The sequence below is a fragment of the Anser cygnoides genome, chromosome 1, assembly GCF_040182565.1.
Source record: "Anser cygnoides isolate HZ-2024a breed goose chromosome 1, Taihu_goose_T2T_genome, whole genome shotgun sequence".
Lineage (NCBI taxonomy): Eukaryota > Metazoa > Chordata > Aves > Anseriformes > Anatidae > Anser > Anser cygnoides.
In genome coordinates this window covers 139,418,559-139,433,564 of record NC_089873.1, presented here as the reverse complement: position 1 = coordinate 139,433,564, position 15,006 = coordinate 139,418,559, and the positions used below count along the sequence as shown (strand labels likewise).

General features: G+C 38.6%; 1 protein-coding gene across 5 annotated transcripts in view; it reads right to left on the bottom strand.

The window, feature by feature from the left end:
* Positions 1-15,006, bottom strand: part of PPP2R3B (protein phosphatase 2 regulatory subunit B''beta) — a 51,338-nt gene that overhangs the window by 19,350 nt on the left and 16,982 nt on the right. For all 5 annotated transcript variants that reach the window (XM_048051167.2, XM_048051169.2, XM_013180694.3 and 2 more), the window contains one exon: positions 1,545-1,730. In XM_048051167.2, coding sequence (XP_047907124.2) covers positions 1,545-1,730 — 186 coding nt within the window. The remainder of the gene's footprint in view (positions 1-1,544; positions 1,731-15,006) is intronic.

Here is a 15,006-nt window from a genome sequence, read left to right as displayed (position 1 = left end):
TTTTTTTTAAGTTTATTTCTGAAACTAGCTACACCCTCCAAACTAGCTAATTTAAAGCAACTGCTTTAGGCCAAAATTCAGAAGAGGCAAGTAAAACAAAGCAACCTGCAGCATTCCTAATAGATGAATGCAGTCACGTCTGGTCTGTCCACCCTCCAAGCAGCTGAGCAGAGTCCTTGCTATTGGGCTGGACATGTTTAAATTGAGCTCTGGGCAGCACAAACAGTTACACAACTTCTGGACTGCAGCCAGTTTACGTTTGTCTGGCTTGGAGGATAGCTCAAGTCATCTGCATCGTTGCATATGCATGCACATCCTTCCCACTTTTGGTAGCAGGCCGGCCTGCCCTGTCCAGCAGTGCTTCACAGTAACTAGCAGGTACTCCTCCACAACTTGAGTGTTTCCATACAGCTGCAGCGCTGCTTCTGTGTCTGCTCCAAGCTTCCTCAGTCCTCACAGCAAAGTGCCGCTCTCTTGACTGACACTGACTATGCCTTGGAGTCGTCAGATGTGCCAACATTTGAGAAGCTCATTTGGATCTCAAAGAAGACTAAATATTACAAGATGTGCAAGGTCACTGGCAGAAAAGGATAGTTATTTCTCATGCATGTACATTTCTCATGCCAGTACTTACAGAAGTGTTTCTCACAAATACCCTGCTCAGCCTGAGAGGCTTTTCCCTACCCTTCAGGAGGGTGCCTTCCATCACTGAGTTGTAGCTGACTGGACCCTTCCAGCTCACTTGCTGGAGCACCCCTTCTAGTTGGAAAGGAGCTGTGGAAGGAGGGAATCCTACCGTTCAGCTTAGCAGTTAAACTCTTCTGGTGAGGTAGGCTAGGAGCTCCTCAACCCCTAATCCTGCTCTGGAGAAGAGCCTGCTTCTATTCTTCTAGGCCCTGGACTTGAAATGCAAAGTGACAGGAACAGGGATGAGAACCTAAGACTAATGACCAAGACCATGACTTGCACTGATACTTCAAGCACTGATTAGAAATTTAAGTTTAACTAGCTTATTGTGTACTACAAAATTTACAAATCTTAGCTGCTTTGTAAGCCTGGTATTTTGTTACTCTACAGTAACTTTAACTCTTCACGACTGACTAAAGAGTTATAATTTCAAATTACCAAATGATTCTGTGTTTCAGCATCTTTACAGTGGATGTTCATGACAGTGCTTTAAGAAAAACAGCACTCGGAAGATTTTATACCAATGATAGGAACACTTTCCACCACATGACTAATTTTGTAGAGGCCTAAAAATCAAAGTGCATACCAAGAGTGGCTTTTGTCTTAAGTCTATGGGTCAACAAAGAACACATTTTGTTCTGTGGTTTGTTACATTTTCTAAGAATAATGTAAGTTTTAAGACAGACTTAATGCAAAGCTTTCCACTCATAACTGTGCTATCAACATCAGCAGGTATGCTGTCTTACTAGCACTACCTTGCTGGAAATGAAAACCCATAATGCAAGAAAAAGCACAAAATTCCTGTTTCCTTTCCATAGGTGTACAGTATTGAAAGAAGCCAGCCAGCAAATTCTCACCTTTGCAACTTTCCCCATGTCGTCTAAAGTTGCCCTCTCATTCGGAAACTGAGAGAAAGTTCTCTCAATTTTGGCAATCACAGCATCTATATTCACTTTTTCCTTAGGACATCCTCGAGGAAAATAGAAAGTTGGAATGGTTTGACTAAGCGATGGTGGCAAAGTTTCTTCTTTCTTCGCCTGAACCTAGATAGATAAATATACATTTGACAGCCAGGTACAATGAAATCATGTATAATAGGCATCCTCAGATGACTTGATTCTCTTGGTATTATCTGTTACAACAGACCTTCAAAAAGATTTCTGATGACAGGCTGAATAAGCTATTTAAGAATGAGAGCATGTTGGAAAAATTCATGAGTGTTTCCAAAAACTGTCATTTAGGAAGATTTCTGGTATGTTAAAATTTAATAAAAACAATTTCAGTCTTCAACCTATCAAGTTTCAAGAATAATACACCAGACAGCTTCTTGGAGACATCTGAAACACTTGTGTTATGTTATCAGTTTCAGAAGAAAAACTTCAACTTCTAGTTTAACAGACAGGTCATGAAAGAATCTGCTTTTGAAGTATTTCTAGTTTTACAGCTTCAAACTGTTGAAATAAGCATGACAACTCTGTTGCAAACTACCATCCTGTTAATTACAGAGAAGATGCTTGGTGTTTTTGTTCCTAAAAAGCGTTCAGTTTCATAAAGGAAGTGATTCTTAGTGTTTTTTTGGTACACTGTATGCAATTATGGCATGAGTGCTTTGAAGTCTGTTTCTCAAGAAATTTCTGATATAGCATATTACTGAAAAATAAATGACCAGTAACAAGAGAAATTATTTAAACACACTTAGCCTAGGTAAAGATGAATTCACCTTGTACTTAGTCTCAAAAAAAAAAGTCCAATAACACAGAGAAACCAAGATAGCAAGCAAGGTAAAAATAGAATTGCGGCAACTTAATGTTAGTGGTTAAACATGAAGTCTTTCATCCCAAGGCCACTACCCAAATGTAGAAACAATGTTTACTGCTATATGATGGCTTATTGTAGTGTAAATATGCTCAAAATCCAGAATTACATCTCATTTCCAACCAGAGTTGAAGAAAAAACAAACCAAAGAACCCTCATTTTACTTCTTACCATCTTGCAAAGGGCCTGTACAGATACCCTTCCTTATGTCAGTGAAAGAGATAGGTACTTACAGAGAGCAGTTTTTAGTTTTCTGGGTTCCAATCTAGGAGCCTTTGCTGCAATACTACCTGTGCTAAAACAGCCTGAATTAACCTTTCTTTCCTCTCCTTGACTTTGAGCCACTGATCATGCTCCCAGCTGCAGAAGTCCCTCAACTGAGTTACAACTCCTATTTCCTAGAGGAAAAAGTTACCTTGAAACTGATGCCTAGAGTCAGTTGCTGCCTATCATTTTCTAAGAAACCTATAAATTAGAATTTCTGACACCTCAACATTAGCTTAGAGGCTCAGCTAACGAGGCCTCAGTTCACAACAGAAGTGCCATGGGGGTACTAAAAAACCCTTCCACCTGTAGACTCCAAAAACTTTGGGAAAGAACAAAGACAGCAAGATTTTTACCTTCAAAGTAATATTACCATCAGCACTACAAATAATGTATGTAATTGGGTTAATACCTTGTTTAGTTCTAGAAACCCAGTGCTACACATCAGCACTTTAGCAGGGCCCTAGCAGTTACCCTAGGCAGATCAAAGACCTGCTCCTCAGGCTGGTACCACACAAAAGCATGCTAGCTATAGCATGCTTTTGAGCACTGGCAGTCAAATGATCTTTTATTTAACAGAACCGAAGTCTCACGTTTGTTGCAAAGAGCAAAGTTACCTTATTTCCCCCTTTCCCCAGCTGCCTGGCCAGCTGCTCCAGGTGAGTTGCTCCACTCACCACGAAGGAGCAGGCATTAACATGCTGGTGAGTGAGGCCCCAGCTCAGAGGACACGTGGTAATTACAGACTACTTCACATTTCAGGCAACGTGAGGTAAAACAGTTATTAAAGAAAACCTAGCACAGACAGACATGGCACTTCAAAATCAACAGCTAAGAAAACTTAGAGCCTCAGAACAAAGGGAAAGTTTTCTTTTAAAAGCAAAAGTAGGGTCAGAGGGAGAACTGTATTGGAAAAGGTCCCAGGAGAAAGAGAAAGGCGGTCCACAGAACTACTTCACTGTAAATATTTTTCAGAAAGTACTCATTTACTTCAGGTACCTCAGACTACAAAATAAATGATTTCCATTAGTCCAGGTCAAAAGCTGTTCTTAAACACGTGTGGAAATCTCACTTCAGGATCTGTAGTGAAGTTACACCTACTAGAATAGCTCTTCTCGGGTGTTATTTAAGAGAGTTACACAATAGAGGCTTTTTGTTTATTTTTCATCTTTTTGTCTGTCATAAATATGTTCCAGATAGTGATCCTGAGGAAGAAGCTAAGCAACAGATTCAGAACTGAAGACAGACATATGTGAAGAAAATTGATTTTTCTTTAAAGTAAAGATGTTACATCTAGGCCTTACGTTGAATTCAGCAAGCTTAGCATAAAGTTATCTAACATTTAATCTGTAAAACAGTATATTTGTTCCATTCAAGTATAGAATACAAACTCTCACTTTAAGACAAAACCCTTCTCCTTATCATGAAGGATGTTACCTGTTTCTACATGCTGGTTCCTCAAATTAGGTGAGAGAAAAAAACAAAGATGTTTCATTTGCTTCAGAAAATATAAGACCTGCCCTTCTGATGGATTAATTTGGTGCTTACATACAGGCATCTAGTGAGAATACTATCTCGGGTGCAATGCAAAGTGACCCTGAATATTCCCTGTGCTCTCCAGCAGCCAGCTCAGAGCACAGCTCTCCCACCGTATCTGCCATGGGGATGTTTTGAGCACACTGATGCTTCTTAAACACCACAAGCAACTTCCAGCTGGACAATCAAATTGCACTGTTAGCATCAGTCAACACAGGGATAAAAGCCTGCGCCAAAGAAAGAAACTGGTCATCCGAAATGAGCAGCTCCAACTAATGCACTGCAGAGTTCGAATTACACCTCCTCCCTCTCCTTGCCTTCCCAAGAAGGGCCAGGGACTCTTCTCTTCTCTCAGCTTCAACTCTGCCGACAACCGAAAGGCTTCCAGTACAGCTGAGGCTCCTCTGCTGTTTGCACTTTAATGAGGGGATGTGTGACAGGCTCGGAGTGCCACTGCTCTCTAGAATTTCAGCTAGATCCTTCTGTGGATGTGTTGTATAGCTGGTAAAGAACTTATTTCAGGGCAGTCAAAATGCTTAATTGTGGGGGATTAAGCTCTTCTAAAATGAATTAAAACTAACCATGGGATTTTTTCCTTAATAAGAAATGGCAGAAGTCTGCTAGTGGCAAAACTTTGAATTGGAAGTCCGCAACAGCAGTTCATTACTCATTTGAGACAACTATGCCACTTCAGTGGTCAGTTTAGTGTTTACAAAAACTGACCTACATTTTCTTAAACCCTTTAATACTAGTCTAGTGCTGGCAAGCTAAACTGCCAAAAGAAACTTGCTTGGTAAGAGATGAGTTCCACTGAAACTTGGCAAGGAACAAAACCCAACATACTTGGAGTTAGGGATATTGACTGTATGAGCTCGTAAATAGCTCATCCAAGCAGATGCATGCTGAATTGTTAGGACTGAATGGTGCATTGGCCTTGGCAATAAGTATATGTGAAGTCCTGAACTTGTAATTGTATTGTAAGTTGCAATCGCAGTTTAAGTTTTTTTGCTAAAAGATGAAAAGTGATGGTTCCCTGAAAATTCCTTGTTTATAGAAACGTCAACAAGTTTGTTAGATTTGTCTATAAAGAATTCATGAAAAACTCTTAACACAATCAGTTTTCATTTCCAAACTAATAAGGAATGTCCAGTTATCCAACACATTTGCCTTCACTTTTACAAAGGAAGCTGAAATATATATCTCAGTGGGGTCATTGTTCAAAGGGCAACTTTCTATTTTATTTTGCTGCTCTCTAGACCCTTTACCAACTGTTACCAGTGGATGGAATGTAAATTATTAGAATTACAGTAGAGCAATATAGTAGTAATTGGACCAGGGAACACAGACACCCCACCCCTCACCCCAATGAGAGAAGTTCAGTCTTATTTGCCTTCTTAAATCTACCAACAGGTGAGTTACACTCAGCAGTTAACTTGGTTCTAAACAAAAATGAAGATACCTCATCTTAAAAGCCCCACTGTGATTTTCCCTCTCCCCACTTAATGAATGAAAGAGTCCTGCAATGACAAGATGTCTTCCTGAAACACGAAGGAAAGGGGCATTTGTTCCCAGATATTTTAACACTGTACACTCAGTCAAGTCTGTCTCCATCTGCAGGTAAGTACAGAACTTCACAGATGGGCTTCACATTCAAAGACAAGTAAGTGAAACATCACTTAAAAAGGCCTTTGTGGAAAAATGAACATGGTAAATATGTTTATAAATGTATTTTAAAGACGTTGCTGATTATGACACAGTCACTGAACTGATTTGGTACTTGCATTGTTGTAACAAGACTACAGAAAAAGATAGCTTCATACAAAACCTTTTATGCTTTCTAGCATTTGACAGACACTAACACCTGTTATACCAGTTTCTCTGGAAACATTCAAAATGTGTTTTCAGAGATAGCATTTAGCTCTTGCTGTACTATTTAACATGAGCTGTCACAAAGACTTCCAGACTAGAAAAGTCAATGGAACATACACAACAGGGTCAAGACAATAGGACCTCCCTCCAAAAATTCTACCTTGCATTTATGTACAATTGCACATTAAGTTATGGCACATAATTCCAAACAAAGTGGCATTATGTACTGAAAAAAATATTTTGTACTAAAAAAAGATGTTTTCCCCTCTCCAACAGGTAAACGTTTGGTTCAACACCTGACTATTAAACTAGGGATGTTACCAAAAAAACAGGAGAATATTACAATACTTTTCAAGCATGCTATGCATAAATGATTCTAGTTTTTCCATTGACTGAGTCCTCTGCTCTTGCATATCACATTTTTTGCAAATACTACCTGGGCATATCAAAGTGCATAATAACCCAAAAAGCTATTCTACATACTATTTGGTTGTTTAAAGTCTAACATCCCTGCAAACACCCACTTAGAGATATTATGAGTCACCCACCAGGAAAACCAGATGCTGCATGAAGTTCCCTTCTTTAACTGATACAATAGAAAATAAAAAAGTTAACACGGAGACCCAAGAGACAGTAAGGTGGTAGTAAAGAGACATAAATGCCGTTTAGCACGTGAACTTTAAAGTTCTAAACAAAACAAGAAATATTGTAGCATAAACTTAATGATTTAATTACTGTATTCTGTAGGAATCAACTGAATTTTATGTCCTATTATCTATCAAAGTTACATGTTACTTGTGAATCTAAGAAAACATGACCAGTAAGCAGGTACAAAAGGAGTACCCAATCAGCCTTCCTGCCTCCCCATTCTTTTTTATAGCCATTCAAGTCTGACCAATAAAGTCTCAGAAATATTTGAGTTACTATCTATTTGATTATACAGTTAAAGTCAACACTTCCTCTAGATAAATAAGTGGCACGGTAACTTTTATAAAGCTTAAATCCTGAGAACACCAGGTTAAAGATTCATGCTACTAATACCTAGAAAATTATTCACTTATCTGCAAGGAAAAAGATATTTTAGAAAGTCTATTCCAAAATCCCAAAGGTTTTGGCATGTTAAAGTTCCTTCAAAGATCTGCTTCAGGATAGGTAAGCAAGCTTAATTCTACAGCTACCCTCAGGACAAGAAAAACTTCTGTAACATAAGCTTGCTTGACCTTGTGGTAGACATTCAGATTTCCAATTATCTAACTCAAAGAAATGATGTTTTTCCCTTGTTCTCTGTAAGCTCTTAGATATCTTCCTTCTAGCCAAACTAGAAAGACAGATTTATTACTGCAAGAGTTCACTGACTGCATCATTTCCCATTCAGCTTCATATGCTTAACAAGGGAATCCTTTGACAATTTAAAGCTTTCAAAATTATTTGTCCAGACAGACTTTCTGTAAAATCTAGTTATTACCCTGAAAAATAACTTGAAAACAGTAATTTACTCTGAAAGCTTACTAACGAAGTTTCACAGCATAGCATAAGGCAAGCCAAACCACAGTACACCTGCATCTTCCCCCACTCCCTTATCTTGCTTGGGTTTACTGACCTTTGCATCAGTACCAGTGGCAGTGCCGCAGCCTGGGGAATTGCCTCAGGTCACCGAGGCAGCTGAGAAGCAATGTTAAACTACTTATTCTCATCCAGTCTCCCACAGTTGACTCCACTTAGAAGCAACATGGTTCTGGTGCTAACCTGAGGAAGGTTAGAGGAATACTGTGGCAATGTTGTTGAAAGAAGTTTACATTACCCTTAGAACTACACTAAGACTGTGATTGATCTTGCCAAGCATAATCAGAAAGTTAAGACATACATGGTCAAGCTCAGAGACACACCTACAGAGAATGAGCCTGTGCCAAAAACAGATGCCAGGGTATGTATGCACAAGTCCTCTGGCAACACATGTTTTTTCAGTCCCAGTTGCTTCCTATCCTTCAGTTATTATTTGGCAGCTGTTTCTGGATGTGCTATAGAAACTAATTATATCATACATGCTTTTCTTTCCTTTCCACAGTAAGAGATAAACAAACATCTACTAATTTTAGCCCTTATAGTTTTGAACTGGCTTGCTTTTGCTTTCAGGCTTAAAACAGGTCAGTTCTCTGATCCAGTTTGGCCTGTAGTCACTTGAAATTGGTGCTACAATGAGTGGGAGGAAATGAGAAAAGGAATGCAACTTTCCATGAAGTTCTAGCCATGTACTATTAGAAGGAAAAAAGTACTTTAAATTACACTGTTTCTGATTTTATACATACGTATCACCTCAATCAACACAAGGGAGCAACTGTTCAGCAGCCCCTCCAGTGCGGTCTGTATTTGCCTTAAAATTCTGCCCAGACCAATACGTTGGGTGTCTCCTGCTGGTGTGCAACATCATGCCTCATCTAATTTTCCACAGACTACCTATCGTTCTCATCTGACTTATGCATGTTCTTGGCAGTTTACTCTCAAGCCTGTTTTTGTACAAGAATCTAAGGTCTCTTGGTCTTGTCATTCAGTGACAATGATAATCCCCAATTTTAAAAACAACTTTATTCTAGGGACCAAGCCATATATCACAGTCCTATTTCGGCAGAATTAAAGTGTCCTGGTGTTTCTGAAATTGACACCAGTAAAATGAAGTTTAAGGAAGGCCCTAGACTTGCACTGCTACTCACACAAGTATGAAATTAGAGCTAGAGTTCCATGACCTAAAGATATATATTAATTTTCTTACTTGCTACAAACATATAAAAACAGCTCTAGGGATAGATAACCTTTCTCATGATGTTTGGTTCAACTCTGTCGGCCTCATTGTGTTCAGAGGTCAGCAGTTCAGAGTGCAGACCCTGTTACTGTCAGTTAGAGACAAAGCAGTTGGTGAACCTAACTGGTCTGATCTCTCTTCCATCCACTAGGTCAGACAAAACCCTTACTGATTCATCACCTGGTGGTCAAAATATAAATAGAAAGATCAGAAGAGTTGGTTGATTTGTATGTTTTTTTTTTCCCCCAAAAATACTCAGCATCAAGTTCTACTGTATTTCTAGTGCAGTAATGAACTACTAATACGGTCCACGTTAATAGCAAATACCAACTTCACCAGCAAAGTATCAATCCTAGAATATTGCTGGCTATCGAGTTGCAGAGATATCAATTTACATTCATTTTACAAATTAATATTGGAAAATTCAGCTTCTTAACAAGCTATAATCAGGTCTATTTTGTCACTGAAATAATGCTTGTCTGCTAACCTCTGATTTTGAAGGAAAAAATCAAAAGGATTTTGTCACTTGCTTGCTACCTGAAGGAAATTTCTCCTCTCATTTTCAGGGTCAGAACAGCAGAGTAACAGGTAGTTCAGCTATTCTTAGTCACGTAATAGCCAGGGAAAGAAGTTTGAGTGAAATTGCTGTGGCAAACAATACTGTTACATAGTCTTAACTCTTTCGTTACATAGTCTTAAGACTTGCTAAAGCTTAAAGAATTAGTTCTTGTGACTATCAGAAAGTTTTGAAATGAGTAATTTGTTTCCCCTTTGAATTAAGCAAGCCACATGTAGGCAGCCAAAGTGAGCCCCACAAGTAAGCTGCCAAATTGAATCCATGTTCAAGTCTTTCTGCAGAGCAGAGCATGCAAAAGTCTGGACCATCTACACAAAGCTATTTGGGATAGTGTGTTAATTCTCACGTAGGAGGAGGTGGTAGGTAGTGCTATCCAGAAAAGGTTTCCACTTAAAGTACAAGATCCATTCCATACATACCATCTTTTGCATTAAAATTAAAGACACATTCAACTAAAAGCACATCACCACAGATGAGCTGTATTCCACACACGAGTAGTGAGTAGCATGCAATGAACATGCGAGCTGGTATAGCTGAAATAGACAAATAATGCAGTCCTGCTGGGAACTGAAATACTCTACTGCAAATACATTATTGCTGTAGAAAGACCTTAAAATACAACTACATGTATTTTGTTGTCCCCCCCACTTTAATTACATAGAACTCCAGCATTAAAAGTTTCCACTTATGCAGTTAGAGTTCCATGATTTCCACGATTTATTTAGAAATGCCTTGAGGTGGGGTACAGGTGGAATGGAAAAGGAAGAGGCAATTACATTCCCCCCAGAAAAACATGTGCCCAGGAGAAGTTTGCATCTTATATGTCCACAAGTAACTTGCTTTATTTGCTGACAGAGCTTTTACCAGAGCCTTTAGAGGTACGATCCTCTAACAGTTTGCTGTTGCTGACCAGTGGAAATACATTTTACTTCCTCTGCTAATTCAGGAAATGAAAATGGTACAGATTATAAAACAGAAAAGTAAATTTCAGAAAAAATACCTAATGAAAAGCAACATCTACTACATTTTGTGCCAAGATAGAAGGGGTACAAAAATATTAGTCACTGCCTGTGAGTTGTCAGACAGCCTCCATTTTATGAGCTATATCAAAACAAGCATCCAAGCCAGTAATATACGAAGTTTTGCATATAGTTGCAGCTTTCTCAGAAAATACTTTGATCATAGGTTAAACCCATATTCCTGTTCCTTACCAGGATGTTCTGTTTCAGGAGACTAGCTAGTAAGAGCCTCCTAGTACATAATCATTGTGATTGTACACAGCCAATGGATCACACTGGGACTCACTACCTGCACAGGAGTCATGACTGCCTAAACATCATTTTAATGGGGAAAAACTGACAGCCAGTTACCTCAGGCAATTCTAGCATTTGTCTATGGAAAACAGCCCTTGTCAGGACAGGCCATCAGTTCAGCATCAGAAGTAGCAAATAGGGCTAAGACAGACATCCACTTAATTCATAAGCTCTGCAGCCTTCTATGTTTGCAACAAAACAACTTTCAGTCACTCAGTGCAATTGAGCTTAGAAAAAAATCCACTGAAACAAGAAAAATATCAGCCTGCTCAGCCTTGTTACTGAGCTGTGGAGTCATTAGTGTAGTAAGTATTCTGTTAACTTTTTGTCTGGCAATGCCCCAGCAACTTCTGATTTGGACAATTGTGAAAACAATTGCACATTCCTCTGATCCTGTAGAAGTTGAAGGCTATTTTTTTTTTTAATACAGAAATGTGCCAAACTGTTACAGGCTTTCTAGGATACAGAATACTGCTGTCGACAGTCAGAGCACACCTACCTATATTAGGTAGTGTAAGTGATTATAAAGGTAAGAGAAGTATGTTAAAGTGGAGAAAATTAAAATGGAGAAAAGGCTTGTGAAATTTTCATTCCAAAGGCTGGAAAAAAAAGTAAATCAGAGCTCTCCAGTGCCTGAATTGTTGGGTCAGGATTTATCTGCAGAGGGTACTGACATGTAGACTCTTAAATCATGCGTGCAAGTAAGCTGTAACAAATGTGCACCATATTGGCTTTGCTACAGGAACAGTACACACTTCCATAAATTTATGACCAGCCACCAGCAGGTACAGAAGCTGCTGCCACAGTGTAGCCAATACATTTTAAGCTCACACCAGGAGTCTCCATTGCCCAAGTGGCAGAAAACTTCCCGTTTGCTTTTGGCTTTTTCTGCATGGCTAGAGCTGAGGACCCGGCAATCCATTAGCGACAGACTGTCTAGGAGAATCTCTCACCTTAACAAGCCAGTCTCGGTGGGCAGCTTAGATACTTTCATTCTGTATTAAATGCTGGCATTACACCAAACTAACATCAAGCATAGCTATTAACTACACTCAGAATGACGCTTCCATTCCACCCCACCCCCCCGCAGCAAATTTATTTTTCCCCCCTAAAAAGGGAATAAAGTTGTGTACCTGATGTAGAGTTATTTTGTAAAAGCAGATATCATGTCTCCCTCTGTGATATTAATTCATCTCCAAACAAAATAAAATTAGAAAATTGACCCTGTTAGAAAAAGGAAAGCTGGCTTGCTGAAGGCCTCCAATTATTACACAACTTACTTCTTGACTACAGATGTAAAACTGCCTCAATTAAGCTTTTCAAAATTCCCTTTCCCTCGGAAATGGGAATGTTATCTCCATCACTGGAAGAACCAGTACACTACAGCACAAGCATACACCAGCCCAGCACACGTTAACACCTACAGGCTGTTGGTGTTCGTTGTCATCTTGAATGCGTCACAAGAGGTTTATAAAACATTTTGGTAACAGAGGAGTGCAAAAGCAATCAAGAGGCACTAACACCTAACTTCACTCAGAAGGAAAGCTAATCTTGTGAGGCCCAGTGGAGAAATTGAAGAAATATTTCACAAGCAGCTGACATAAATAGCATGCGAAAGCAGCATTTAGTATCATTAACAGGTGGTCATGGAACCAGTAGCTTGCCATTTCCACACTGAGGTGTGACGCATACAGCTACAGGGATCACCAAGTAGTAACAGCAGACAGAGGTATGATGCAGTTCAAGTATCAGAAAATACACCAGCACATAGTTCTGGCACTGAAATTCAGAGGATGAATTCAAGATTTGGGCCATTTTTCTTTATTTTTAAATCATATTCAGCACCAATTATTTGACTTTAGTGAAGTCTAGTTTTCATGTTAGAACTCAACTGATTTACATGAGCAGTGTGAGACTAAGTAGCTAAACTAGGAAAATAAGTGTTTTTCGGCTAACACTAAGCTACATGGGTGTAAGGATGTCACTGCACACAGATGTATTTTATTCTGTTACCATTTTGCTTCCAACCTCAGATATATTTTCCTCAAATAGCCTGGGTAATGATGCTGCTTACATTCCAGCTCTGACAGGTAGGGATGTCACCAGCTGTTGGCAGTCCATTTGACATGGTGATAAGTTTCCTCTCCCTCAAAAGTTTCAGAGAATTGATGAGCAAGATGGATACAGTGTCTCTTCAAGTGTTGCATTTCCAGTTCACTATATTCCGTAGACACAAAATTCCCTAAAAATGGTCTTTCTTACAACCAATGCAAGGAGATGAATTAATGTTCTTTGGTCTGTGCAAAGTTATCTACTCAAAAATTCATTTCCCCATAACAGAGAACATTTCAACAGCTGTGTATTGTTTTAATTTTATTTTTGAGAAACAGTCTTTCCAGAAATCCCTATTTTGCTCAGTTCTATCAATAAATGCAACCGTTGAGAAGCAGCCTGTTCCACCACTTACCAAACCTACCCACCTCACTACTGACTGTCCATTTAAAGGTTTTTCCATACAGCTTGATTTGCTACACTCCATTGAATGCCCTTTCCAAAGGACAGGTGATTATCTATGGAAAATTTATATGGCTCTATGCAAAAAACACCACCTCAGAATTCTTAGAAACTGTGCGAGACCCAGTCACTCCAAACCACCTCAGAGCAGATGCTGAGCCATGTGTAGTCTCACCATCCATGACAACTAGTTGTTTTACTTTAGGAGATTAACTCCTACAGCACTAAATTTCTTAAGAAGAATCTGACTTATCTGACTTTTGTTTAACAGCTTATAGAAACTTCACGGATATGAACACTTATCAAAGTATAGTGCAGGTATGGAAAAACAGGTCAGCCTTCATTTACACTTGATTTTAGCATTCTGATTTTACAAATTCATGAACTGTTCTGTCTGAAAGCAAATATTGCAGTGGTATAGAAGACTAAATTCCAATGGCAATGAAGCTCAGCAACTGAGAAAAGTTTTTCAAGTTATTCTACAAAAGCTCTAAGCAGTCTTTCATTTCAACATGAAATTTCTTCAAAGATTATGTAGTAAAAGATAAACAAACATTCTTTGAAATGCACCTGACCCATGAGGCACAACTTGAAATTAACATTAGCATGAAGGTAAAGAATATTCATCTTCTTCTATATCAATTTTTTATTGGCACTCGCATATTTAAGGTACTTTCATAAAGGTCTTCTAAAAATCATGAAGTAGAAATAAAACAGCATTTAAAATGGAACTCCAGATAAAATACTTCATATCAGATTGAGCAAAGACATCAGATTTTAGTTTTATATTCCTATTAAGTTTGTTCTGCCCAAACAGTTTTGTCTGTAATACAATTAAGTGGTTTAACGTGTTATTCTACAATTGCCATTTACCCAAGTGAAAATTGATTGTTTGTTTTCTGCATTGTAAGGTAACAGCTGGCAGGATATGAAAACTGAAAAAAAACATTAGACAAGCTATTTTCAAAAGTATTTAGTTGCTTTTAGATATGCATTGCCATACTATATTGAGACCTTTTCTAGCTCAACACAAAAAAGCCTTGTACAAGTGCAAGTGATCCAGCTATCACTCGATGAAAGACAGATCAAGTTAACGGGCACCACACAAAGTAATAATAGTGTTTGTTTACAGCAGGATGCCATGACTAGATTAAGCTCGCCTCATGCTCTGAGTTTCAGAAATATTAACTGCTACTTCGGGGTAATTAAATATAACATTTTCCATTTCTTTTGGCTGTCTCTAATGTTCAGCATTACAAAGTTCAGAAATCCTTTCATTCACAAATTTATTCTGAATGGCATAAACCAGATTGGTCAGCATTTGAATTATTCTTTCTGCAAAGGCACAAGCATTGTTCATATAGCTCAGCTGAAATAAATTTGAAATATTAATGTAGCAGGTACCAGGCTAACACTTTTTTAGGGTCACAGGGCTCCAGCTCCATTGCCCTCTCTTGAAGGTCACCTAAAGGGACACTACTGCACTGAACACAAAATTAAGTGGTGGGCTATATTTAGAATGATTTGAAAAGTAAAAAAAACTAAGATAATGTAATTTTTACTTAACTACCAAACTTTCCTTAATTAAAAACAAGTAAAAAATGTCACACATACATTTGATGATACACCTTTAG